The sequence below is a fragment of the Falco naumanni genome, chromosome 2, assembly GCF_017639655.2.
Source record: "Falco naumanni isolate bFalNau1 chromosome 2, bFalNau1.pat, whole genome shotgun sequence".
NCBI classification, from domain to species: domain Eukaryota; kingdom Metazoa; phylum Chordata; class Aves; order Falconiformes; family Falconidae; genus Falco; species Falco naumanni.
In genome coordinates this window covers 82,700,154-82,726,136 of record NC_054055.1, presented here as the reverse complement: position 1 = coordinate 82,726,136, position 25,983 = coordinate 82,700,154, and the positions used below count along the sequence as shown (strand labels likewise).

The 25,983-nt window shown below is 42.1% G+C and overlaps 1 protein-coding gene across 1 annotated transcript in view; it reads left to right on the top strand.

The window, feature by feature from the left end:
- The window catches only part of LOC121084104 (amine oxidase [flavin-containing] A-like), a 37,818-nt gene that overhangs the window by 730 nt on the left and 11,105 nt on the right, over nucleotides 1-25,983 (top strand). Inside the window, exons 2-6 of the mRNA XM_040585274.1 lie at nucleotides 10,795-10,889; nucleotides 12,154-12,291; nucleotides 19,839-19,943; nucleotides 20,955-21,046; nucleotides 24,044-24,185. Coding sequence (XP_040441208.1) covers nucleotides 10,795-10,889; nucleotides 12,154-12,291; nucleotides 19,839-19,943; nucleotides 20,955-21,046; nucleotides 24,044-24,185 — 572 coding nt within the window. The remainder of the gene's footprint in view (nucleotides 1-10,794; nucleotides 10,890-12,153; nucleotides 12,292-19,838; nucleotides 19,944-20,954; nucleotides 21,047-24,043; nucleotides 24,186-25,983) is intronic.

Genomic DNA, 25,983 nt, shown 5'->3' with positions numbered 1-25,983 from the left:
CCCAAATACTCTTCAGATCTACTTTAACACTAGCAAGTGCACTGTGGCCTCTGGTCCTCATGCTTAGAAAAGAGAAGTAATGATTCTTATGGCACCTGATGGTACCTAAGGTGAGAACGTTGCTATGTCAGAGGAAATCTGTATTTGGTTTGTTTATCAGATAAATTCTGTGCTAACAGCTCTGGCCAGGTTTCAGTTTTCAGGGATTCTTCACTTCGCCGGTGATTCAGAAAAGGCGAGTTACGTGACCGATTGACTTCAGTGATACTACAACCAATATTGCTATAGGTAAAACTAGCTTTTATTAAAATTAAGAAGGAATCAGAGTTTCCTTTCTTTAATCTGCAGTGAATGAATGCACAAAACAGCAACTTGTTTACTTAATTACATTATTTTATTTGCTAAAACAACAGGAATTGTTTAAATAATTATTTGTGACAATGTAATTATGTAAATAATCTGTAGTATCACTGAACAGAAGGAAGGAGTTTGAACCTAGTTTTGCTTGCTTTTTAGTTTTACCACATGCCTGGGTATTTTCCTGATAGCACAAGTCATTTGGTCTTCATTCTTAAGGTTCCTGTAATGCACGGAATGTCCTTAGGGAATTACCACCTGTACTGTGTGCAGCTGATGGTGATGTGATCCTAATATGTTTTTTAGGGCTCTGAAGGGCTCTTCTTCCCTTGAAGGTACTTTGCTTCTCTGGCTTTCCAACCTGTAGAAGTGTTTTGGAAAACGCATCAAGCATTTCTAAGTGGTAGCCTCACTAGTACAAGAATCAGTAAGTTACTTCAGAACACTTAGGCCTTGGACTAAAGCCTGGTGTGGAGGCTGAAATGGAGCCAAGCAGGAAACTTCAAGGCGTTACAGTCCCTGAAAATTTGTCAGTGGCATTAGGAAGACAAATAAACATGTCACAGCACTCTTGGGGTACAGGAATGTTTTTCTTGCCAATGGAAACCCTTACGTCAGTGACATAGAAATTGGTGTTTGCCTGTTATGAATTAGAACAGGCATCATTTTAAGAAAGCAGCCTTAGAAAAACTGACAATAAATGCCTTACTTCCTAATTAATCCATCTTTAACATACAGTACCGTTCATAGCTGGGCACTCTAATTCCTACAAGCTCCTGGTTTGTTTTGCTTTTCACACAGCTTCTCTGTGGCTGCTGTTCCTGTACCAATATACCTACACTCAGTTCTGTAAGAGGTTAGACAGTGCTGCTTTCTGGTCTTAAAAAAGTAATCTGTATCTAGAATTTTTCTTCTAGTGAGATAAATAGTAAGACATGCTCCAGTATGGACAGGGTTTCCCTCAACATCTCTATGACACCAGTCTTGACTTGCTGCTGCTTCTTCTCTGAAGATACATTTGAAGTTGCCTCATCTGGTAAGGTCCTCACTCCTCCTACTGTATTTGAAATGCGCACTACAGAATGCTTGCAAGAAAGGATAGGAAACTAGTTCTTTACCAGTAATACATGAAATGTGTGTCAGGTATAAGCAAGGTGCGTATTACGTAGTGTGAGCTTCACAGCAGTGAGATTGTGGCTTTTAAAATTATTTGTACAATATTTGCAAAATGAAGCTCACGTCCTGACTGGCATCTCTGGAGTTACCTGTTCCTCAAAGTGAAGCGTGGTCTTGAGAGTCAGTTTCTGTACAATCTAACACACTCTTCTCATCTGTGCTCCTGGCCTCTGCCTGCACGTGGCTGTACGTGGTCGTTCACAGGGACACAGAATCAACCCTGCCTGTAGGAAGCTGCAGTCTAGGGATGGAGGGAGATTCTGCAAAGAGTGCTTCGCAGTGGGGAAGCTCTTGGAAGAACAGCTCGGCTCTGGTGGCCTCAATCACTGAGATTTTCTTGCTGTACCCCATAGAATCGTGTTCAAACTGTCCAGATTGCATCAGCAAGTACATTTAAGCCCCCACTGAGAGAGCGAGCAGAGCCGGGGCTAGATTCCTCTTTTCACATGGGCATGTATGTTAAACATGTGAATCATGGCCTGGAAAGGCCCCAGGCACAAGTTTGTATCATTCTTAATGGATAATGCCCCCTGTAATACAGTTAATATTAATTATAACATTTGCTACTTGAGCATATTAAACAAAATGATGCCTGAAGTTAAATACTTTCCCCATACCCAGAGGGAGTTCTTATTTATATCCCTGGAGTAATGCTCCCATTTTCTATTTATAGAGTTTTCTACGGAACTGAAGAGGGTGTTCTAGGTTGAATTGATTTTGAACTTTTGCTTGTGCATTTTGGTTTAGGCTATGTAATTCCCTCACTTGTTAAACACAGCAAGCTGACAGCACATAATCTGCCATGGATGCGTGTCTGATTAATCGGCAGGATCGTAACTCTGACGTCCCATCAGAGTGTCCTCTGCTGCCTGGGTCAAGGGCTACACTAGTTGAGGACTAGGAGATGTCATCCTCTGTGTGGACTAACTACTACTGTATTGATGGCATCCAAAAGTTGTCCCTTTTATGCAGCAAGTCACCATACCTCTCCTGACACGCTGTCCCCATCCCAGCTCCATTAACTGCTGTGCATACTAAGGCCATAGTTACAAGGAGATTCAGGTTTTGGTTCCATAGCCCTAGGATGCAGCCTGCACAGGTGCTCTGAGATACAAAGAGGTCCGGGATGCTCAGTCCTCATTCCTTGAGGACTGCTCGATAATGACTGGACAGCTTTAAGTGCTCTGAGAGTTTTGATAGAAACCTCAGATACTTGAGCTTTTCAGATCTAGAAGATGGCTGCTGCCTATGTGTGACCTGTAGTCCCTCAAAACTTTCTTAACTGACCTTATTGGGACATATTTTCACAACGATAACAAAATGTGCTATGTTGACTCAAAGGCTGCCTCCTTGCCAGATTTCAAGGGGCTGCTAAAACTTCCAAAATAGGAATAAAAAAAAAGCCAGGAGTTTTCAAAATTGAAGAATGTTTGTTTCCTAGAGGCCAGCCAGTTGTGACCAAGATTTCCCAGCAACAGAAAATCAGCCTGCAAACCACACCCTGAAAATTCAAGCTTAAATAGTTCATAAATTGGCAAAAAAAGAGCATAAGCAAGATAACCCATTTTTTTTCAGCAGGAAGTTTGGGGTATTTTCATGTGCAAGCCTCATCTTACTTACATGTGATGTTTGGGCACTGGAAGCCAAGTTTATCAAAAGAAAGTATGGAGAATTGAGAATGTTTGTTTACGTAATGCAGACATTTTTGTCTACATGGTGCATAAGATACGGATAAATATGTCCAGAAGCAGGCAAGTCCAAGAAAACTTGTACACAACTATCTTTTGGAGGAAATTTCAACACATCATGTTACAAGCACAAAGCACAAGGGAAAACCAATACAGCCATAACTGAAACTTACACAGAAGATTATAATTCTTTGACATGGATAGTTCCAGATAGTTCTCCTCTTCTTTCACATAAAACCCACATTTGTTCTTAACCTAGAAACAAGGAGATCTCGTGGCTCAACAAAACACACTTTGATTTGCTAGCCGCGTGCAGGAAACAGCACTGTTTTCTGTTGCACTTACGAAGGAGTCCAAGGGCCACAAACTGCAGAAGCTGGGATGTAAAAATAGTAGTAATTAGTCTTTATATTGAAATAAAACATACGATACACTATCAAGGCTTTTTTTTTTTTCCTCTGCATGGAAGAGCATGTTGGCATTTCCTGCTCCACAGTGTGTGATTGGTAACCTTACCCCTTGAGCTACCTACGCATTGACTGTGGTCTCTGAGTGAAAGACTGAATGATGAGGAAATGCAGATTTTCCTTGCTTGCTATAATGGCAGCACAACTTACATTGTATACTGCTCTGTTTGTTTTGACAGCATGCCAAGCTGCTGGTGGGTGGTAGTGTCAGATAAACTGTCAAATACACAGTTACTCATAGAAGATATAATCAGTCCCACCTGTGTAAAGCTGGAGTCGTTTTCAGTAGATTTTTTTTTTCAACTGATACTTCTAAATTTACCCAGAATTTGAACTATGGGAATGCAACAGCTGGTTCCTAAAATGTATCCTGTGTTTTACATCTGCTCTGTGCTGCACCCCAGCTATCCCATTTCTTCCCACTTTCTTTTTGGATCCAACAGGGAAGCTGATAATCCGTGCTATTTTCACTTAGTACCAGAAATTCCTAAAGATCATTTTTTGGCATGCAGAAATAAATAGCAATATTTCATAGAGCTCTCATTTCCCCATGTACTGATAGCAATCTGTCACAATGAGAAAAAATTGGCATCAGGAACAGGACTATCAGAATACCCTCACATAAAGTGTAATGGTCATTTTATACAATACTTGCAAATAAGCAGAAACACAGTTTTCCATTTACCTCCTTCATAATATGTTCTAATGTTTTGGTGCTAAAGATGCAAAACTTTATGATGTGGGGCATGAGTTTTAAGACACTCCTTTGTGTTATGCTTACTGCTAGATATTCAGTTTTGGCCAAAATATGATTGTGCCATGTTCGTTACATAACCAGATGTAGAAATATTGTTATTTTTTTCATCTTTCCATAGTTTTCATGTGTTTTTTTCTGGTAAATGCATGATTTATAAACATTGTCTAACTCAGGGGCTAAGCTAAGTAGTCACAGCTGGTTCTGCTCCTGAATGAAGAATGTGAGATTTGTTTCTGGCAAAAACACCAACACGAGTCATAGGTTAGCAAATTTAGAGCTCCTAAGAGAGCACTGTAAATCTATGGTTTGTCCTTGAGGAGCAGATTTTGCATCATACCTCAGGTTTAGGTGAAAGGTGTTGAAAGGTAGGAAAGAGTATGCCTGTTAGCTGGGTAACACCTGAAGTCTTAAGAGCACAAGAAATAGCCAGGTCGTTAGGACAATCTCTAAATATCCTAGCATAACAAAAATGGGCATGGGACAGGCATCATGTCTTTCCTGGGAACACCAGTGCTGATGTTGATGATATTTGTGGCAATGACATTGATCAGAGTTTAGCAGCAACATTTTTTCACGTACTTATTCAGTGGAAGATCACCATTTAGCTAACAGGAATCTACTCTGCATACTGACCCAAACGATTATCTGTAGTTAGAAAATGTGTGCAATTACCTTAGATGTTTGTGTTAACTAGATGGTACCAAACCATAGTTATCTTAACTGGTGCTACACATTTTAATATATAAGGAGAAGGATGCTGCTGAATTTCTAACCCCATGCTTATACCAATTACCTTTTTTCTGCCTTTGTTTTTGGGGGAAGGTGTTATTCTGGGGAAGAGATGTTCACTGCAATGAGTTTGGACTTGAAAATTCCAGTGGATTGTATGGACGAGTGGATTCATCCTGAATACAATTCCCTGTTCCTGCCCACTCTGTTTCTCTTAACACGGTCTGTGAGAACTGTCTTTGTACCCTTCAGAACAAGACTTGCATCTGTTGAAAGTGTTTAGACAGTAGTACCATTGAAACCGGTCAGAATGACTTGATCTCAATTGGACAATGTGGTCTGTAATAGAAAATATTTGTCCTCTTTTGGTTGAAATCTTTGCTGAATCAACTGGATTATTCTTGCTAGAGATGAAAAAAGACCTGATGAAAAAGAAATGTAAAACATTTTCCTGAAGATAACAAAATAAATAAATGCAACCTTATCCCCAGTATCAAGTAATCTACACCAAGAATTTTGAAAGAACATATGCAAAGATAAAATACAATTTTTGACAAACAGGAAGTTAGTGATGTTATGGTAGTAGGCAATACTGAATAAGAAGTGAATGTAGACTTGTGATCCACACTGTGTATTCTTGCTGTTTTGTGCAAATGTAAGGGGCTGTAATTTAATTAATACTTTTTTCCATTTTCAGTGACTATGTAAAATATTAAAATCCTTAGTCTGTGAATGAAAGCAGTTCTTTCATTCTCATCCTTCTTTAAGTTGTTGCCCATTAGTGATTTCTCTGGTCAGTCTGATATAACTGAGTGCTTTTAAGCTATATTTTTAAATTTATTTAAATATCATGGTGTACACAAAAAATCCAATGAAAAGAAAACCAGGAAGGAGGGAGAAGAAGAAGAAGGAGGTGAGGAAGGGAGATCTTACCCTATGGTCATGGCAGAAATGTTTTGCATCTCTTAATGACAGGTTAGTGTTTACTTGTCAAAGAAACTTCTAGCTGAATAATGAGGGCTGATTCTATGTGTGCCATTGCCAGATTTAATTACTTGATTTTGTTTGCAAAAAGTTAAGTTTTCCATCAGTGAAAGAGTAAAAATAATCACAGCATTAGCGAGCTGTTACAATGAGGATGTATTGGCAATTGCCTTACTTTACTGATGTACATTGGAATAATGAGCAAAAAAAATGTAAAATTATTCTCCTGCCTAAGATCTGAAAAATAGAAAGATTTTCCATAAATATTTTTTCTGTATGTTGCTCAATTAAAGCCTGCTAGAACACTACAGTAATGAGTTAGTCATCTTTCACAAGATGTAATTATCCCACGCCATGTACTGTAGGGTGGCTTAACAAGGATTTATGAAGGTACGTTGTATTAAGTTGGTTTTGGTAAACTTTCAACCTGATAGTGGATCTATAAAAGGCAAAGAAACTTGTCAGAGAAGCTAGCAAGTAGGCAAACAATGCATATAGAAAACCAGCAGTTACCTTTTCAGTAGTAACAGGTAACTTTCTCTGCCGTTGTTTCGGTATTCTCAGTATGGCACATACATAGTGGCCTCAGTTTGAAAGGTTAATGGTTTCATACTGTCATTGCTTCCCTTCGTTGCCCTTGCATGTTTTGGAGATGCTCAGCATGCACCAGGTAAGAAGTGCTGTCTCTTGGAAAGATGCTGGTGGTTTTTGCTTCTGATCATGGTGTTTCAGTGGATCTGTTTGATGTGGATTTACAGAGCCTCGATTTTGAATAGTAGAATTACTATACTGTCACTACAGAATTACTATCGCATTTCTAGTAAAGTAACTTTTTAAAAACTCCCACCATTTGTGCTACAGACCTCTTACCTGTTCATATGCCTTGTACTAACACCAGTATTGAGGCAACTTGGAATTCTTGTAAATGCTTCCCTGAAAAATATGGAAACATTCCCACATTATGGGGCTCAGCTGGGAATCAAGCAGAGGTCTCCTGAGTCCCAGTCTTGTGTACTACTTCTAGAGCTGAACCTTTCTGTCTTGTGAGGTAGAGCCATGTTTTGTTGTCTTTACCATCAGGCTACATGCAAAAATCAGTATCTCTGTGTTTCAGCCATGGTGTATGTCTTGTAGTCTGCAGATTGGCATAAATTCATCTTAATTTCTTTCTTTTTTTGTTTTGTTTTGTTTTGTTTTTTTTAAACTGTGTATCCAGTGTTTTGATGCACTTGAAACTGCTTTGCTTGATAGGATTATGACAATTTTCTGAAATGAAAGCAGCGGCAGTACGTTCTGTGGCAGCAGCAATTCCAAGTCCTTAATAGCACTGCAAAATCAATAGGAGTAGAGCTTTCCTGCATGGCGTCTTCACACAGGGGGAGCTTGTTGTGAGATTGCCATAGAAACCCTTCTGGAAGATGTATAAGTCATCTCGCCTTGTTTATTCTCATCTAATAACAAGTGAATTTCTGCAGCCAGATACTGGACATGAGGCATGGTTTTGGAAGGCTCCTTTCATCTCTCTGAGGCAAGAAGTATATTTCTAATTCATAGGATTAGAGCGGTATTGGGAAGGAGTGCGGCCAGTGATTTGGGCTGCTTGGCAGCTTTCCCCCTCGGCTGCGCTGGGAGGAGGTGGAGGCGGCCGTGGGGCACCGCAGCGGCCTGGGCTGTGGCAGGTATGTCTGTGCTGCAGTCGTACAGCCATTCAGGTCTGTTTTAAAATACCTGAGCCTTGGCTGTGGCCCAAGCGGTCACAGCCCAGGGCTGGGTTTGGCCCGGTACAGCACGCTTGCAGGACACCGTGGATATCCGCAATATCCCAGGACTCTGTGGCTGGGGTCAGAGCCCACGCGTGGCGGAGGGCCATGGCTCTAGAGCAGCGCTGGTGTTGTGGGAGGCCCTTGTGGTGTGAAGGTCCTGCCCTCTCCCTTGATGGCTCCGGGAAGATGTGGGGTGTCCTCTGGGGAAGTGGCAGAGATGCCGGAGAGGAGGTGAGAGGCTCTGCAGCCTGAGGGAGGCTGAGCAGGCAGAGGTGGGGCAAGGAGCTGGGAAGGAGAAGGCCTGGTTCCTTCCTTCTCTCATTCTCAGCCCGTCAATCAAACAGAAATAAATGGTCATTCTCTGAAGTCCAGTCCTGTAGAGGGTACTGAGACAGCAACAAAAGTCTTGATAATTCAAGTTACGGAAAAGGTAAAGGGAAAATGTGCAATCTATTTGGAGGTTAATTGTGTGTCAAAAGCATGCAGGCTCCATGACCTGTGGGGTGAAGACGTGCCTGTGGAAACACGTGTATTTGGTGCACTTTGGTCACACCAGAATGGAGCTGAAGAGTTGGGTGCAATAGACAACTACATTGAGATACCTCTTGTGTGGGTGCTGTTGCTAGTCCTCCATTTTGAAAGCAAACTGTTTCCGTGCTTTAAACAAATAAATGTGTAGTAACAATCTTTAATCAACATATTTTTGCATTGTTTGTATTTCCGAGTCAGGCTCTCCCAGCTGCCAGTAAGCCATCGCTGTCCCAATGTATCTCTTACCCTTTCCCAGCCTGTGTAGCTCCAAAGCCTGTTCCTGGTTTTTTTGGATCCGTGTCTTAAGGTGACACTTGGGTTAACAATAATGAAACTGAAAGCCTGTAAGGCTGGAGTGCAAGAAGTATAGTTTAACAAGTAAACAGGCTAGAGAACCTCAGTCATATTTACCACGTGTTCTTCATCCCTTAGCTGTCCTTCTTCATTTGGATATGGGATATAATTAACCTATAAACAAGTAGTAAACTTAACTTCCAACCCAGTCCAGTGCAACCATTATTCTTCCTAAACAGCTGTGGTGTGAATATAGCTATCATATACAGCATGAAGTGATGGTTTTACGCACTGAAGGTTTGCATACAATGTTTTTTTCATACCAAGGCAAGATCTTTTGCTGCTTCTTGTTCTATACAGCAACGCAGAATGTGCTGTGCATTTTTTCAGTACTTGTATATCTACAGTAAACTTTCTTACAAAAGAATTTCTCACTTGTGCCCGAGTGATATTTATGCAGAATAGAGAAATTGAACCTTTTATTATGTATCTGTAGGAAATTCACTTTTTTTTCTGACAAAACCCACTGTATATTTTGAAAAATCTTTTTTCCTCATATGAAAAATATAAATACTTGTAAGAAAATACTGCAGCTTGTGTTTCCAGTTATAGGCTTGTGTCTTCTATGTTTATGTTGAGGAAGAAGGGAACGCCATCACCGAAAGGATTAAAGCATTAGCTATTAGAAGCCTGTAAAATATTCTCTATAGACTTTCATGCAGAAAAAAAAATGATCAAAAACTACTGAAAGAAATCGGGTTGATTTATCAGATGTTCACTCCACTGACAAATGGCTTGCATTTTTAAAAATTCGTTTATTAAATTGACAGAATTAAGTATACTTCTGCTCTAGCAGCAATCTAGCAGCAATCTAAAGAATATAGTGTAAGGAAATAGTTATTTTTAGAGGAGTATGGAAATTGTATATATAACTTTTGTCAATGTAAGTAATTTGAACTTCCTCAGTTCTGGTTTCCAGTGAATGTTGTTCCGCTTCCCCATTAAAAGATTATGCGCACAGAAGTTTATGGGCAATTCTGTATTGTCCTCAGAATAAATGAGTACACTTGACGCTGCCCAGAATGATTCCTCTCCTCTGGTCTTTTCAGACCAGACATGCATTCTTTGTAGGCTCATGAACAGTTGTTTTTAATCACATTTCGAGGTAGTATAATAAACATGAATATAATATTATTATTCCTTACTGCAGGGTATCTTGGAAGTTCTGATCAATAAGGCTGGCTTTTGTATACTCAAGGAGGGGAAACAATGCCAAAGAAACAATGCTTCAGTACCAAATTGGCCTGCAGGCCAATGAGATAATCTGATTTCAAAAACTCTTGATTGCTTTTTACATTTTCAGCTCGCATTTGTCAGAAGCAAAGAGGACTCCTGTCCTGTTGAATTTTCAGTTGTCTCTAGTGCCTCCATCACAAAGTCCCATAATTAGATGATTTTTTTCTGAGACCATAATTCCTTTTATAGAGTATCTTCATACTGCCTGTTTGATTGCCATGGTCAGACTCCATTGCTTGAAATGAATCTTGACAGTGTAGCAGCTTTACTTTCTGCATGTGAATGAGGACAATGGATAGCAATAGAGTCGAGAGTTGACGAGTGAGAGAAGTTGGAAGCCTACCTTGCTAGAACATGCCTATTTAGTTTAATATTGTCTCTATCACTTCAGCGCTGCAAGCCCCACAAGCTGGGTTCTGCCTTTCTATGGACTGCACAAACGAAGAGTAGGACGCGTGTCCCTTAATAACTGAGATTTTAAATTGCCAGTTGAAGTTTTTAAAATGCCAAAATGCTAACCTGAAGAAGGAAACGTCAGTCTGTGAATGCTATTTATAGAGATGATTATAACATGCAACTCGGCAGCAGCCACGATTTCTGTGGTAAGACACCACGAAAAGTTTTTGACTTCTCTCAGGAATTTTTGAAAACACTATTGAAATCTCTGATTTTGAAGCTTTGGTTGAGGTTTTGACCATTAACGTGGCTGATTGATATCACTTGCTTTAAAGCACTTTCTGTTCTTCTCGTAGGTTTGTCGGCCGCCAAATTGCTCTCTGAGTCTGGGGTCAGTGTGGTGGTTCTTGAGGCCCGGAACAGAGTTGGAGGAAGGACATTCACTGTCAGGGTAAGTTCTACATGAGATGCTGGACTCTCACTTGTGCTGGTCTACAATGTGGCAAATACCACTCCTAACTTCAAGAAGGATAAGGAGGACCCTACCCTTTGTCCACGGCAGGATCTACTCTGTCTTCAGCATTCCAGAGGGAAATTATCATCTGAAACCATGAGTATCAAAGCATTTCTCCTCATTCCCATCTCACTTTGCATACTGTAGCAGGTATGATAACTAAGAGCCTATAAGAAGCAGCCTGAGCAGGGCCAGACATCACTACAGCTCAGACATACATTTTAACACAGCTTAAAATTATCTGAAGTAACACTCCTGCTTCTCAAAATGGACCTCGTCTTGATTGCCATTAAAAAGAAACTGAAAGAAATGATGAGTCACCTGTGGCGCAGGGTAATGTAATACAGACATCACCTCGGCTTCCCACCCTGGAAGTAAGAGAGGTTTAAATTATGTCAGATGCCATTGCTGGGGAACCACAGATAAACAGTAGTGTTTCAGCAGAAATCATTGTGTGTGAAACATGAAGCATAAACACCATCCTTCTGTGATAGTGAGAATGCCTAGTTTAAAATGCTCACCATAAACAGTGTTTAAAAGAGTTACTGTCTTGGGAAATGAGCCTGCTTGTAATAGTATGCTCCCCTGAAAATTTTTGCTTTCTTCCTGCTTCCCAAGTGAGAGCGATGCTGGTCTGAGGGGTGTGTGGAGCACCTTTGGAGGCAAGCATGGCTGGGGGCTGCTAAGCAGGGCACACCGAGCTAGAGCCAAGGTGTGCCATGCTGGAAAGGAGATTACCTTCCTTGAGTACTGCAGTGCAGTGCTCAGCATCTACAGCATTAAGTCTAGGCAGATATCTACAGAAAGAAAACAAGCCTTGGTGCTGGAGGTGAATTCAACTTAGAAATGTTTTTGCAATGACAAGAAAAGAAACATGAATTCTGAAAAAGCGTGGTTAGACTTAACCAGAGTATTGGTTTGGTTGGATATTTCACCGTATTTTCATGTCTTTTGTGAGACTAAAAAGTCAGTACTGAAAATTAGTGAAATTTAAGCAAGAGTTAAACTCAATTGCACACATGTGCATGGCAGAGTGAAGGCACTGAGTGATCTCTGTGTGTCATGACAGAGCTCAGTACTGCCTGCTTTTAAGTCAATTGCAGTGCTAGTCAGTATGGAATAATTTTTTCTACTTCCTCGATGCGTGTATTGAGGAGCTTCCCTGCACAGCTTCTGATTCCTGTATTCTTTCTTTTGATAGAACAATCAGGTTAATTACGTAGATGTGGGTGGATCATATGTGGGACCTACCCAAAACCGGATTCTCCGACTGGCAAAAGAACTGGGTGTTGAGACCTATAAAGTGAATGTCGAAGGCGATATGATCCATTATAAGGGGGTAAGTACTGCATCTTTCATGTTGAGATACCTAAAGGTATCACTGAGCTTTGGAAATTACTGACAGTCATTGAGTTTCATTTAAAGCTCACTTTCAGTAATCCAGTCAGCACCTGTTTGAAGTGTTGTTATTCTATTTTAACTTACTGGGAGTGGGATCAATGGTTCTCATTTTCTTTTGAAAAGTGTTCAGAAAATAGGACTGACAGCCCTTAAAAAATTTGGAATACATTTGGCACCTGATTATTTTTGAACATATCCTCTAAAGAATTTTTTCCTGAAATTCAGTAAATACTTGTTTGGAAATAAAAGCCAAATTTAATTAAGAAAGAATTAATAATACTGTTGGATACTATTGAATGATGACACCGGACAACAGTATCGTGGGACTAGTCTGGGAATAGTATAATGTATTTGCCCCACTTACATAACTGGATTCACATGAGATCCCTCCCAATAACGTAGCATGGGATTACTTACAAATGGGTCTCTGGAAGCTGGGTGTTTAATTTGAGACTCGCTGAGATTCCCTCACTAGCTAATGGTGAGAAACAAGCCCCTCCCAAAGCTTGCTGTAAGCTTCATGTCTGAGATGTGTCTGGGGCAGCGGGAGTCCCAGTGGCCCCTCTTTGAGTAGGTACTGGTGTAGCTAAAGTGAACTAGAATGGAACCTGTCTTCAGAGCAGATATCCAGCCCTTGTCTTAGATCTTTAGCCCATGACTTCTTACTCAAGTCCTAGTCAGGACCTACTGCCAAAACCAGTGCAGAGGGAGAGTGGTAGGAAGAGGGACAAAGGCCTAAGATTCATAGGTATGGGGTACAATCTCATATCTATCTCCATAACTCACAACCTACTTTCTTTCCAAAGATCACTGCTTCTTAATTTTTTTAATACTCCTTAGTTTTGGTACTCCCCAGACTCTGGCACAACAAGGCTTGAAGCCTGTGTGAGTCAGAGTTGGCATACTTGATAGAAGCAAGGCTATGTGATGGATCTGGTTTCATTTCTGTTATCTTCCCAGGTTTTCTTCCAAGAATTAGAGCAATGTGTTCACGTTGCAAAGTTTTATCATTGGGTTCTGTAACCTCTCTTTACTGGGCAGATTCATGCCATAGTCATAAAATAGTCACATCTGAAATAATTGCATAGCCACTCCATAATAGTAGAAAAGTTATTTTACACTACCTGGTATAAAACTGGTGTAGTTCTACAGCAAGAGGGCTGGGCTGATTTGTACCAGCTGAGTGTTTGGAGCTCTCTATTTAATTTAAGCTCAGACGTGGATCTCTTAGCATCCTAAAAGGCACTGATCTTCTGTATGTTAAATAAAAGGCTCTAATGGGTTACATGAATTTGAGCCCTTAATCCATTTTGACACTGAAACTGCAGCTTTTTTTTTGTCCCACATTACATTATGCATGTCCTTGCTAATAAGCGTGTAATTTTGTAAGTTTTCTTTGAAGTGAAAGCATGTTTCTAAGCAGGAGGCAGGATTACAAGCTGTTCTGCTGGATCACAGGCTGTGGATCCATCAATCCTAGGTCTGGCATTGTGGTCCTGCTGAGCTAACCAGGGTCCTCAAGGGAGGCGTAGTTGTTGGACCAGGGTGACAGTAAAGGGGCTTTAAGATCTCCCAGCATGGACAGACTTAAGCACTGGATAAATAATAATAATGCCTTTCCTCCCGTAGGTCTCATGTCTCCCACATCTTTTTCCCATGAATTGCAGGCTTTTTGTTTTCTTTCCCTAAGGTTTTCCACAGCTGCTTCTCCTTACACTTTCCTTGAGGCATTGTGTAGTCACCGTGCCCTTTGTTTTAGGGTTCTGTTGTTGGAATGCTTTCTTGCATCCCACTTCTAGAACAAACCTATTGAAAACCCTCTGTTCAGTCCTGGCTCTTGTCTGGGTTGGTGAGTGCTCGGGGCCCTTAGGGCTTGTACATTTTACCTAACTGCTGCACACTGTTATTACAGTGTGATGGTGAGCTGGCCAAGTTGGGATTTGTGCTCTCCTGGCTATAGATGTGCCCCTCATATTCAATAAAGATTCTTCAGGAACCTGCACGTTTGTGGTGTTTCCTAAGTGATAGAAAATGTTTTAGCAAAGAGGTGATTTGGTATTAAAGGATCATTGCCCCAGAAATTAAATATTAATCTGAAAGATGGTTGTGTTCAGCTTCTTGGGCTAATATGCTGTCAGCCGTGGGCTAGCTGCTGCCTTTCAAGTTTGAAAAGTATGTCTAAAACTTTTGTCCTTGTGTCTTATCTGCTGTTTCTGTCGGCTGATGGCTGTTGGGGAGCATGTAGCTGGGGCCAGACAGGAAGGTCTTTTCCCAAGGGCATTTCTCCAAAGTCTGCAACACTGTGTGGTTTTGTCAGAGGTGAGAGGGAAGGGGTTTTGAGGAATGACTAGACACAGCTTTAGATTTTATTGTGACAGTCCTTTGACTTTATATAATCTCCAGCATCCTCAGATTAACAGATTTTGGGGTTTTTGTTTACCATACTAATCAGTTCAGTTTTGCTCTTTCTGAAGATTTCCAGAATACTGCTTGGATTGAGTTAGGAGAAAGTGAGGAAATGGTTTATCCTAGCAGCAGAAGCAACCAAGGGAAAGTGGAAATCCCCAGAGGGATTTCATGAGCTTCTCTGCTCTGACGGGAATTTTTCCCATATGTCTGTGGAAAAATTCCATGTACTGCAAGCTTTAAAAACCATGTTGCTGCATGTGGGCAGGTTTCCTTTATAGTTACGGTTTATTTGAAAAATCCAAATATGTAACTGTTGTTTATCTTTATTTTTGCTTGTTCATTCTTTCCCATCAGTTAGCATGGTAACATGGACTGCTTTGATATCAATCAGGAATTTGTATCCTTTCATTGTAAATCTGTACCTTCAAACTGAAGGTCCTGTTACAAAACCCGGACTTTCTTTCCAGCCAAATTGTTCTGTGGCTACTGTCCCATAATTCATCAAGAATGCTTTAGGATTGAGAAAAGGCAGATGTTCTGGAGAGTACCTTCCCAAAAGAGGTGGATAGCTTTAACTTTTACAGAAGTCCTTGAAGGTCACACTGTGCTCTGTTTTCACCTTCTTTTTAGTAGAAGACCCCAGAAGGTAAAGGCATTAGAGCTTTGGTGTGGTATTAATCTTCTTGTGTAACTGCAGTCCTCTAATATCTGGTAGCAGCACCCAGCTCCAGTATATATACATAACATCATTAAATAAGGACTGATATTGCTTATTTGTTTGCTTATGATTTTCAGAGCAAGGTAACACTTGACAAAAGATGAGTGTTTCTATGCAATGCTTCACATTGGCCATCTAGTCTTTTCTTTCCCTTATCTAGCCTTAAGATTGAGAGATGAGGGTTCAGCAAGTAAGTCTGTGCAGATTGCTGTAAATCTGCAGTTCAGACACAGGAATCGCAGGCAGTACAAGGCGCTGCGATGCTTGCAAGGCTAGACCTGCTGGAGATCCTGAGTAATGAAGGATGCCCCACCTGAGGGCTCACACCATAGGGAACTGCTGCTCTACCTGTATGCCCTGTACATGGCCCAAGGGCAATAGCAGTCGCTGCTCTGGGGCACAAGGGATGCCTCTCCCGACATGTAGCTTGTCCACAGCACAGCAGACAGGAGCTAGACTCGCCTTTCTCAAGACTGGCAAAGCTGTCTGCTTCTCTTACACAAACTGGAACTTGGGGTGGTGTCACAGCTGGAGTGGCTGGGGCTTAAATCCTGTAGTTACAGCTACAAGCCACAGGGTAGCCCCGGGCAGGGAAAAGACAGACCTGGCACAGCACATCTCTGCTGCCTTTTTTCTAACCACTGAGGTATGGTGCTTGGGGATATTGTTTCCTTTGGATTGGTGGGGAGTAGCTAATCTAGGCAGGCAGCAGGACTCAAATCTGAGGTCTGCTGAAAAGTGTTTGACACACCATGAAATGAAAAAAAAATATTAGATAAACTCTGTGGGTCAGTCAAGCAGCCTTATGTTAGCATGACAACACAGCCAGTAGGTTATTTGCCTTTCAGTTAAGAAAAGAGTAGTTCTCAAAATAATACACCCAGAATACTATAAGCTTCTTTAAAAATGGAATATTGCAAGACCTTGTGGGTTTGCAGTGAGCTCATCTGTGAAAAATGCAGCCAGAGCTCCTCTGCCTAGTAGGGAGACAAAATTAAAAACAAATTAATAACTTACCAGCCCCAGGTCATTTGGCCTAGATTTATTCCCTGCTGTGGAGACACTTGTGCAGAGAGAGTTGAAAACCTGGTGTGGCTAAAGCTGTTTGGCTCACACTCTCTGGTGGGCAGTGGGAATTTATCTCCTTGAATTTGTTAGAATTGGGCTTTCCTCTGATCAGCTCCCACCTCTTACAGGCCCAGCCCCCCTGCACAAGGGATTAGTGGGTCTGTGAACTATTTCAGGCTCTCTGAATTCAGTCTCCACTTCTTCCAGGTCTGTTAGCACTGTTGTATTTTTCCAGCTTTTCCTGCCCTTGGTCTCCAGTCTTACTGAAGCTGGTTTTTTTGCATGCAGAGGAGAGCAACAAGTAATGCAGCTTGAGACTGGTAATCATCAATTGGCATTTCATAGTTCTCAAGGGATAAAATATGTTTTCTCATTGATCTTCCTTGGCCATGCCACTGACCAAGATGTGGAGGTGGTAACATTTTCAGATCAGTAATGAAAAGGTAGGGTTTTTTTTTTTCAAATAGCAGATAAGCGAGTATCCAATGTGATACATGTCATACCAGTGGCCAAGATTGTGAGATTTTTTGATCAGTCCTCAGCAGTTTGTGTCATGTTGTTCTAGAGCTAGTATAGAGGTGGAAAAGTTGGAGGAAAATATTAGGTAGCCAGGCAGTGGGCAAGTTCTCTCACCAATGGCCATATCTGCAGCAATCAGGATAGTTGGGGAGTTTCTCAGCCGCCAGCTGTTGAACACAGTAGAGTTAACGCTGGGTGCTGGAAAAGGTGTTTTGGCACAGACCTTGTCATAGAATTTCTGAGAGAGACTTTCCTTCACCTGTTGTTTCTAGCAATATAAGGAATAGGTTTGGCTGAAAACAAGAGGGGAGGAGCCTTAGAAGTTACTTTTTTGACTTTCTTTCTGAAGAAATGCTTCTTTTTTTGAGTTAAGTGATCCCAGGATAGGAGAGGTGCTTCCAAGTTTCACCACTGAGTACAAGTGCCGTCACTTATCAAAAAACCTGTTGAAAACGGGTGTCACTGAACAGTGAAAAACTGGGAAGTTTTTGCTGCTACTCCTGAAAGGCAGGCTTATCTTTTCCTTTTGTTCCCTTGCAGTATTGACGTGATGGAACTGCAGTAATAACTTCACCTGTTGTTGGGTGACCTGGCAGCATCGCACCTCACCTCTGCTTAAGGGCGAGATTATGGTGTTGTAAAGCACATAACTTGTGCAAAAGACCCATTGATAGCACCTGCATTCCCAACCAGAATAAAAAGTCTAGCAATGAATGAACTTTGAAGGATCAGTGTTTGATGATCTTTTTGAAAAACAAAACTCTGTGCAGTAGGAAGAAAATGATAAGCAATATATTACTGCTTTGTATCAGGATTGCCTTGTTTGATACAGCATTGGTTTATGACAGTAAAAGCTGTAGCATGCAGTATATCCCTTTGCATGTGTTTTTTGGTCCTCTTTTCTGTGGCTGAACACACAGTGGCAGTGAGAAGCTGTGCTCAAGGAAAAGGAAGAGGCAGTGTTGTGCAGAGGATTCCCTTGCTGGTAGTTCATAGGAGCATTTTCTCTGCTTCTGCTGTGGCAGAAGCATGTTTTGCATACACATGTGCACCTGGAGAAGGCTGGAGCAGCATCTCCAGCCCACCTTCCTCCAACATAACTCTCTAAAACAGAATGAAACGGAGATAAAAGAGAGAGAAAAAAGTATGTGGTACACAAGATTAAGATTACGTACCCAGAAATCCAGAGGTAACCAACCACATCCAGAGTCATTCTGCTGACTTGAAAACGCAGTGTTTGTTGGAATTTAAAAAAAAACCTTTAAGCACTTAGATCTCAAGATGAACTAAGTGCTGAGTTTGCAACCTTGTGCTTTGCTTGGCCCAGAGCAGAGGTTACAGTGTCTAAGCTGAACAGGAGAGTATGTTTGCACTTGCCCTGACTGAAGATGGTGGGGAGGTACAGCACAGTGGGCCATGGGCCCAGAGGGATGCTGGAGCTGGGGCACCGCTGCAGCCGTCCTCTGGGGAGAGAGGGAACAAGTGGTGTTGGCTGTAGCAAGACTTATGTCCCATACCATGTGCCATTGTTTCCTCCATTGTACCTGTCCTGGGGTGACAAAAATTGACCAAAATGTGGGAGTTTGAATTTTTTACTGCTTTTTCAAAGTCTGAAAGCTCACTATGGTCTTGAGTTTCATCCTGCACCTTTCATCTTTGTTACAACCTTTGCACAAAAGCGTTCTGATGAATATCAGAAATCCATATGTATTTACAGAGAGAGAGAGAGAGTTATCAGTGGGGAAGACTGATAAATTATCTCTCGCCGAGTGTGGGGAAGGCACATTTGGTTCCTGCTTTGCGTCTCCCTGTCCCTGGGTCACCATCTCATGCATTTGCAGCACTGCAGCCTCTCACTTGGTCTGTGACTCCCACCTGCCAGGTGTGATGGGCTGGCATGGTATACATGGCACTGAAAAGCACGTTGCGCACTGCTTAGCACCTCAGCTCCTAACTGTCATGGTCCAGTGTGTTCGCTGCATCCTACCACGTGACCTCATGCAAACTTCTGACACACCTGGAAGAGCAAACATTAAAGAGGTTCAAAGCTATTTAATAAGAGAAAATGCTGCCTGCTCATTCATTCCTCTTTCAGATTAAAGTTATCACAAAGAACCAGGTGCTATTAGATTGTTTTGCTTATTATTATATCACAGGATTATCTGAAACAGTCCATGTTCCTCTTGCACCTATGTGTCATACATATTGTAAGTGCTGATACCATTTTTGCAAGTGTACAACATTTTTCTTCCTGCAGCCAAAAACTTTCTTCTTGGCATTTTTTTTTTTTTTAGGCTAGGTTTCTCCCAAGGTACTTGACGTAATAAAGAGGTGTGTTTGCTTTTAAACCTGCGCAGCTTTTAGGATGCACATTTCAGCAAGCAGGCAAAGATTAGATTCATTCATATGTAATAATGAAGAATGCTTAGGAAAAAGGAATATTACCTCCTTGGCCATTGCTTGAGTCTCCTTAGCCCAGAATGTGACAACCTGCTCAGAACAAATGTACCCCTCCCCATCCCTTCTGAATAAAAAAATGTATTATTGTCCTTTTTAATGTCAGTTCAGCTGCTTTTCCCCCTCATATTTAGCTGCATACATTCCATTGCTTACAGGCATATTCATTTTAGAAAAAAGCGGGGGGGGGGGGGGGTGGCTAAATGTTTTGGGGCAAAAGGTGAACCATGTGATGACTGAGAATTTTGTGTTCTTGAGTAATGAAGATATGCTGTGTTGTGTTTCAGTTGCTTATGTTCTTATATGTATTTTAGGGAAAGTCACGCTATTTCACAGGTATTTCCCCTTCAACATGGAATCCCTTCGTTTATCTGGATTACAATAACTTCTGGAGGACTATGGACAAGCTGGGAAAAGAGGTAGGCTGTGTAAATTGCATCTGTTTCTGCAATGCTGATGTCACCATGTGTAAATCTAGTTTTGTTTTGCTTCTGGCAGGCTTTTTTATTGCTTCTTTAATATTAAAAAAAAAAAAAAGAAACATCTATCAGGAAAGGTATCTATGTTGCCCGCAAACTATCGGGAATAACAGAACTTCCTTACTGAGCGGGAGTTGGTCCAGGTGACCTCTAAAGGTCCTTTCCAACCCAAACCATTCTATGAGAGGATACAAAAAGATCTGGAGGTATCTAAGATACCTGAAAAAAATGAGCCTGAACTTGGTGTCTTTCAAATTTTTATCAGTTGCCTTACAATCTGGCTACAAACCAGGGTACCTACCTTATAATAACCTTCAAGCATAACTAACTGTATTCCTGCAAAGTTTATTGGGTTTATGTGGTTTTGTAGAATCAAATCCATGCATGATACTAGACATTTTTTTTGTCAAACAATACATGCTTTTTAAAAGATTCAAATATACAGTAGCATCCTCACATGTCATGGTACTTACATGCAATGGATTATTATTAAGAATTTAACTGTCTAAAAATAATGTAATAGTATCTAGGCATTTTTCCTCCCTCTGTAGTTAATGGAGAGATACAGGGGCCTTCGGATGCCCATCTCGGAACTGACTGAATCTCTGACTAGAGAAAGAACTTTTCCCTCAGCTGTTAGAGGACACAGAGGCAACTGAATTAGAATAGAAACCTCACTTCTGGACAACCAAAGGCCAGATGAGTCCCAACATAAGGATATAGTTCATTGGTCAGACAAAGACAGATTTGGTGGTCACAGTAGAATTCATGCCCCAAGGTGTGAACAGATAATATTCAATTCAGTGAATTTATTCCAAATTTACATCCATATTCAGGGGACAAAAGCAACTCCTGGCCAACACAGCAATCAGTTCTGTGCTACTAGCTAGCTGTGAGTGGGCAATGATACAGTCCTGAATAATTTATTGAATATTTTGCCTCTGTCTCCAGATTCCTCTTGAAGCACCATGGGACGCTCCGCATGCTGAGGAATGGGACAAAATGACCATGAAAGAGCTGATAGATAAGATATGCTGGACCAAGTACATAACTCTTTCTTCATTTTGAAATCCAGCTGCAGAATGATAGTGGCTCCCTGGAAAATTCTGGGGTACAGCTGGGGTACAGGCAGTGCGAGAACAGGAGGTATTTGAGATGACGCTGGTCTTTGTGACGGGCTGTTGTCAGGCGGTGGGCGAGGGCCTGTGGAGGATAAGATGGTACAGTAGAGCTTGGGCTGGTTGGCAGATGGGTTTAAAGTTGCTGGGGAAACCTGGGGTTTGCCTCGGCAGGACCATGCACGCAGGAATGACAGCATGGGTTCTTCCCACCGTGCTCTCACTTCACTCAGTTGAAGAGCATGTGCCTTTGTGTTTAGGAAAAGCAACATGCAGATAAAATCGTGCTTTGTAGGCATGAGTAAAGGTCACTTGCAGGCACAGAAATGGAGCCAGAAGGAGGTGAAGGGACTTTCCCAGACAGATGGCAGGTTAGTAGCTGAGTGAAGTCCTCTGACTCTTGTCTGTGTCCGCTCCTGCGCAGTTACCATATGTGTCTGCTTTTACTGTGTGAGCTGAATCGCATATACAACAGAGCAGGCAGGTGCCGCTGGCAGACCAGAGAGCATCACACCGTGCCAGAGAGCAGCAGCTTTCCAGTGGTTGCTCAATGGATAGGGCAGCGTGAGACCCAAGGAGGAGTAATGAGCAGCTGTTGGCTCTGGAAACGGGAGAAGTTCAAACGCTGCTGCTTGTTTAAGCAGTAGTGCCTGCTGGGCCTCTGAAACCCTCGGAGGGAAACACGGCAGCTGAGGCAGCCTTTCTTGTTGCCTTTCACCTCCCTGGCTGGTTTGTGCCTGAGCCCAGTCGGGTGCTCTGTGTCTGTCCCAGCACGCCTGTTGCTGCCCTTGCTCAGCTCTGCCCATTGCAGTGCACCCTCCCTCTGCTCCTGGGAAGCTGTCTTTGAATGCCAGCCAGCTCTCCTAGGCCTCTTTGCCCTACAGGGTAGTTTCCCATGAAATGCTGCCAAGCAGGTCCTTGAGGAGGATAAAATCTGCTCTTCCAAAATCCAGGGCTGCAATGCTGTGCTTTGTCTTACTCCTCTCAAGATCTTAAACTCCACAGTCTCACGGCCACTGCAGCCAAGGCTGCCCTTCACCTTTTCATCACCCAACAGGTCTTCATTGTTTGTGAGTAGCAGGTCCAGCAGAGCATCAACTCTAACTGGTAGGAAGAGAACCCGAGGTGTGGTATCACCTAGAAAATTGCCAGTGTGTTTTATGTCTACAAGGGACCACGCTGTACAAATAAAAAAAGAAACAATATTCAATATGAGGTGACAACACCTGGAAATACTCTTCCTTTCTTTTTTCAATTAGTTCTCTTTATAAGGCAGAGAGAAGTGTGCTTATACGAGCATTTGTGTCCCCACTTGCTGTGACGGCCCCTGTGGTACGCTGCAATGCTCTCCTCCCTTGCAGTCAGCGTCTCTTATTTGTGCTGCAGTGCCGTTTGCTCTTTCATTCTGACTGTGGTTTAGCCCTGTGCCTGCAGCTTCCTGACCAAAATTTTCTATTTGAAATTTATTTTGCTGGCTTAAATCTTGCTACAGCTCCATGTGATACATGCCATTTGTACCGTGTGGTACAGCTGTTTGGACTTTATCCCTCTGTGGAACTGCAGCTTTCTTTACAATTAGTTTTATGAGCCGTTTGCCTGCAAGCTCGGATACTTTGAACTACCTTTTCTGTTGCAAGTGCACTGGCTCTTCCTCTTCTAGTTTTTACTGTTCCTCTTAGTCAGGGAGATGGTGGAGTATAAACACAACTGGGTTTATAGTGGTCTCTCCTGTAACATGCTTCTCTGCAAGACTGCTTCTGTTGTCAGTGGTTTTGTGGCACTCCAGTTTTAATGGATGTGCTCAGCTGAAACATGTTAAAAACTCAGTAAAAAGCTGTTTTAGATCTTCATGCAAACCCAGATCTCTCTACGCATAATTAAAAAACATACTGCACTGAACAGAAAAGCTGTTCTGCAGCGTTTTCTATATGACTTTGGTCAAGATTATAAAAGATTTGTTTGTCATGTGTCACAGATCAGCATCTACTGACCCTGGAGACTTCACATTCCTCAGGCTTGAACGTGCTGCAGTAGTGTAGTATCGTGGTGCTTTCAGGACTGTGGCAGAGGGTTCTTGTGTGCAGGATGTTTTCATATCCTGGCTAATGAAATAGAAGTGACTGGACTTCATACCCAGGGAAATGAGGTTATAAAAGTTTATAAGTTACAAGGTTCCTTCCTTTAGCAGATAATTATAAATTAATGTTGTTTTATAAAACTTCATTCAAGTCAAAGGCCTTTCATCTTCTTTGCAAAACGATCTCAATTCTCCTAGCAATCTGTAGCCACAAGTGAAAGAAATGGGAATAGCCAGGTCCTCGTTTCCTGCTGCTGTAACTCAGTTTACGTTCAGAGGGCTTACTGTGGTAGAAAGCTGACCCTCTCCTCATGTTTACAGCAATGATTGCCAATTTGGTTTCTCTGGGTTATTTACCATGTCTGATTCTTGGTTTCACGAAAGGTCTGTGCAGCAGGTGAGAGATGGTGAATGTCTTGGCCATGTGGCTGACGGAGTCCCTTGGGATCTATCAGACCTTGGAAGTTATGTGTCCAATGAGCTCCCCATGGAGGAGAAGTGCAGAAGAGTTTCACTAACTGGTTACCAAATGCATTCTCCTGTTGAGAAAAGTACTTTGTTATGATACAAGGAATAGCAGCTGGGAAACTATTTAAAAAAATAACTAAGGTGAAATCAGTGGGATTTGAAACTGAGTGGGTAAATTATTTGGGAGGGAGGGAAGTGCTGATATAAACTCATTGAATCAGTCTCACTACAAAATAAAAAATGAGATTGATATAAATCATCTTGGCTTTTCTGACTTTAGGAAAGCAGCCCTTATCGAGAATAACAAAGAAAATCCTGAAAGCAGTCAGGAAGTCACGTTTACTTACTACCTGTTTCTGCTCCTGTTTCTCATGCAGAGCTGCTAGAGAATTTGCCACCTTATTTGTGAATATCAACGTCACATCCGAGCCTCATGAAGTCTCCGCTCTCTGGTTCCTGTGGTATGTGAGGCAGTGTGGGGGCACAGCCAGGATTTTCTCCATCACCAATGGGGGCCAGGTACAAAATGTCTCATATTCTTCCTCCTCTCTTGGAACCATAAAGAGCAAGTGTGTTGTGCTCGTCAAAGGCCTGCAATTAGTGAAGAGAGGAAGAAATACCAAGTGCATGTGGCACCAGAAACAGTTGTGTTCTCACGGGGTGGAACAGCCCTCTCAGCTAGCTCTGTACAATGAGGAATTTTATTAGCTAGGCTTTGAGATAAATTGGGGCAATTGAATCAGTTGTTTTTTCCTGCATTCACATCAGCACAGTCCTTTTGTTGCTGTTTTGTTGTTTCTTGGCCAGTCTGTTTTCTGTGGGTTACTTAGCACTTTTGAATTTTTTAATGAGTTCAAAGCAAGTGTACTTCAGAGTGAAATAACTTTTTTTGGCATTAGAACCTCTAATGGCAAGAGTTGGAAATAGACAGCAAAAGGCCTGTCCTTCTTGGGACAGCTCACATGGCAGCATGTTTTCTGAGCTACTTTAGACTGTTTCAGGTCATGGCTGCCTGCAGAACATCATGGTTTATGTTATTGTTCTGGATGAAGTTTCAGAAAAGGGGAGAGGGGGCAGTCAAAGTAATTTGGATGTGGTATGTTGGCACCCTTTACTACCATCCTACCTCAGTTAACATGGCCTCAGGAAGCATGCATAGCATTTTAGACCTAACCTACTAACAGCAAAAGTGGAGACAGTACCGCACCCTTCCAACTGTGGGGGATAGGGAGGCTGTAGGAGAAGCTGCTTGGGGAGATGCAGCCTCCATTAACGTCTGTCCATTGGGGTAAGAGTAGACAACTGTGTGTCAGAAAGGATGTAAATAGAACTAATGCTGCCCTGAGGCAGGAGCAAGACCTCGGAGCATTCCTCCTCAGGAGCACCTCAGCCACATTTGCTGTCCCATGTCAGCAACTGCTAGATGTTGCAGCAGGAATTAAAAATAAAACTAATCCTAAGTTACATGTAGCTAAACAAGACATGTGGAGAGGGGAAAGCTAGCCTGGGAAGAGCACTTTGTTTTCTTTCTGCCTGGATGGGGCAAGCTGTCTTGCTTTCTACCATCCTTCCCACTCCCCCCAGTCAAAAATCATTTGGGCAAAAATGCTAAAGGTTGCTGACTTAGCAGCCATGATGAGTCTTGTAAGACTTCCTCAGGCAGTATTTCAGTCTTTCAGCACAAAGAGACTCTGTGAATCCTTTCCTCCCTGCCAGTACCAGCATCTTCTATGTAAAAGTGAGCCGCTTGATGTAGCGCTGGTGGCCGGTAGATAAAAGAGGGTTAGTGCTTCCCCTGAGCCTCTGCACAGGCATTGCAAGGAAATGTGTCACAGGTTGTGCTTTTTTCCAGACAGCAATATCTTCGTGTCTTCCCAGGGACAGATAAAGCTCATTGCCTGCTGCACTCGAGGCCAGACCCAGTTAAAAAGATCCGTCTTGCTTCTGAGCTGGTGCAGGCTTTCCCTGTACAGGTGCAAGCTGGCGTCTTTGTCACACGTGAGGGTGTCGGTAGCACAGTGATGGATAAAATACTCAAAACCTCTTTTTAATGAACCAATATGTTTACACTAGCTAGCATACCTGTATTATAGATGTTTGTTCACTAGGCTTCAAGAGTCTTCAAGCCAGCTAATTGAGGAAACCATTCCAAAAGTGGTTTAGGCAGCAATCCTCACTGAGGGTCAGGTTTATGGCTTTGCTCTTCTGAAAGTCTGGGACTCTTTATGCACCCTTAGGACTTGCTGGTTTGGCCTGGAGTTTCTTGATTATGAGCAGAAGTCATATTCAGTGTCATTGTGTGTGATTAATGCTGGTG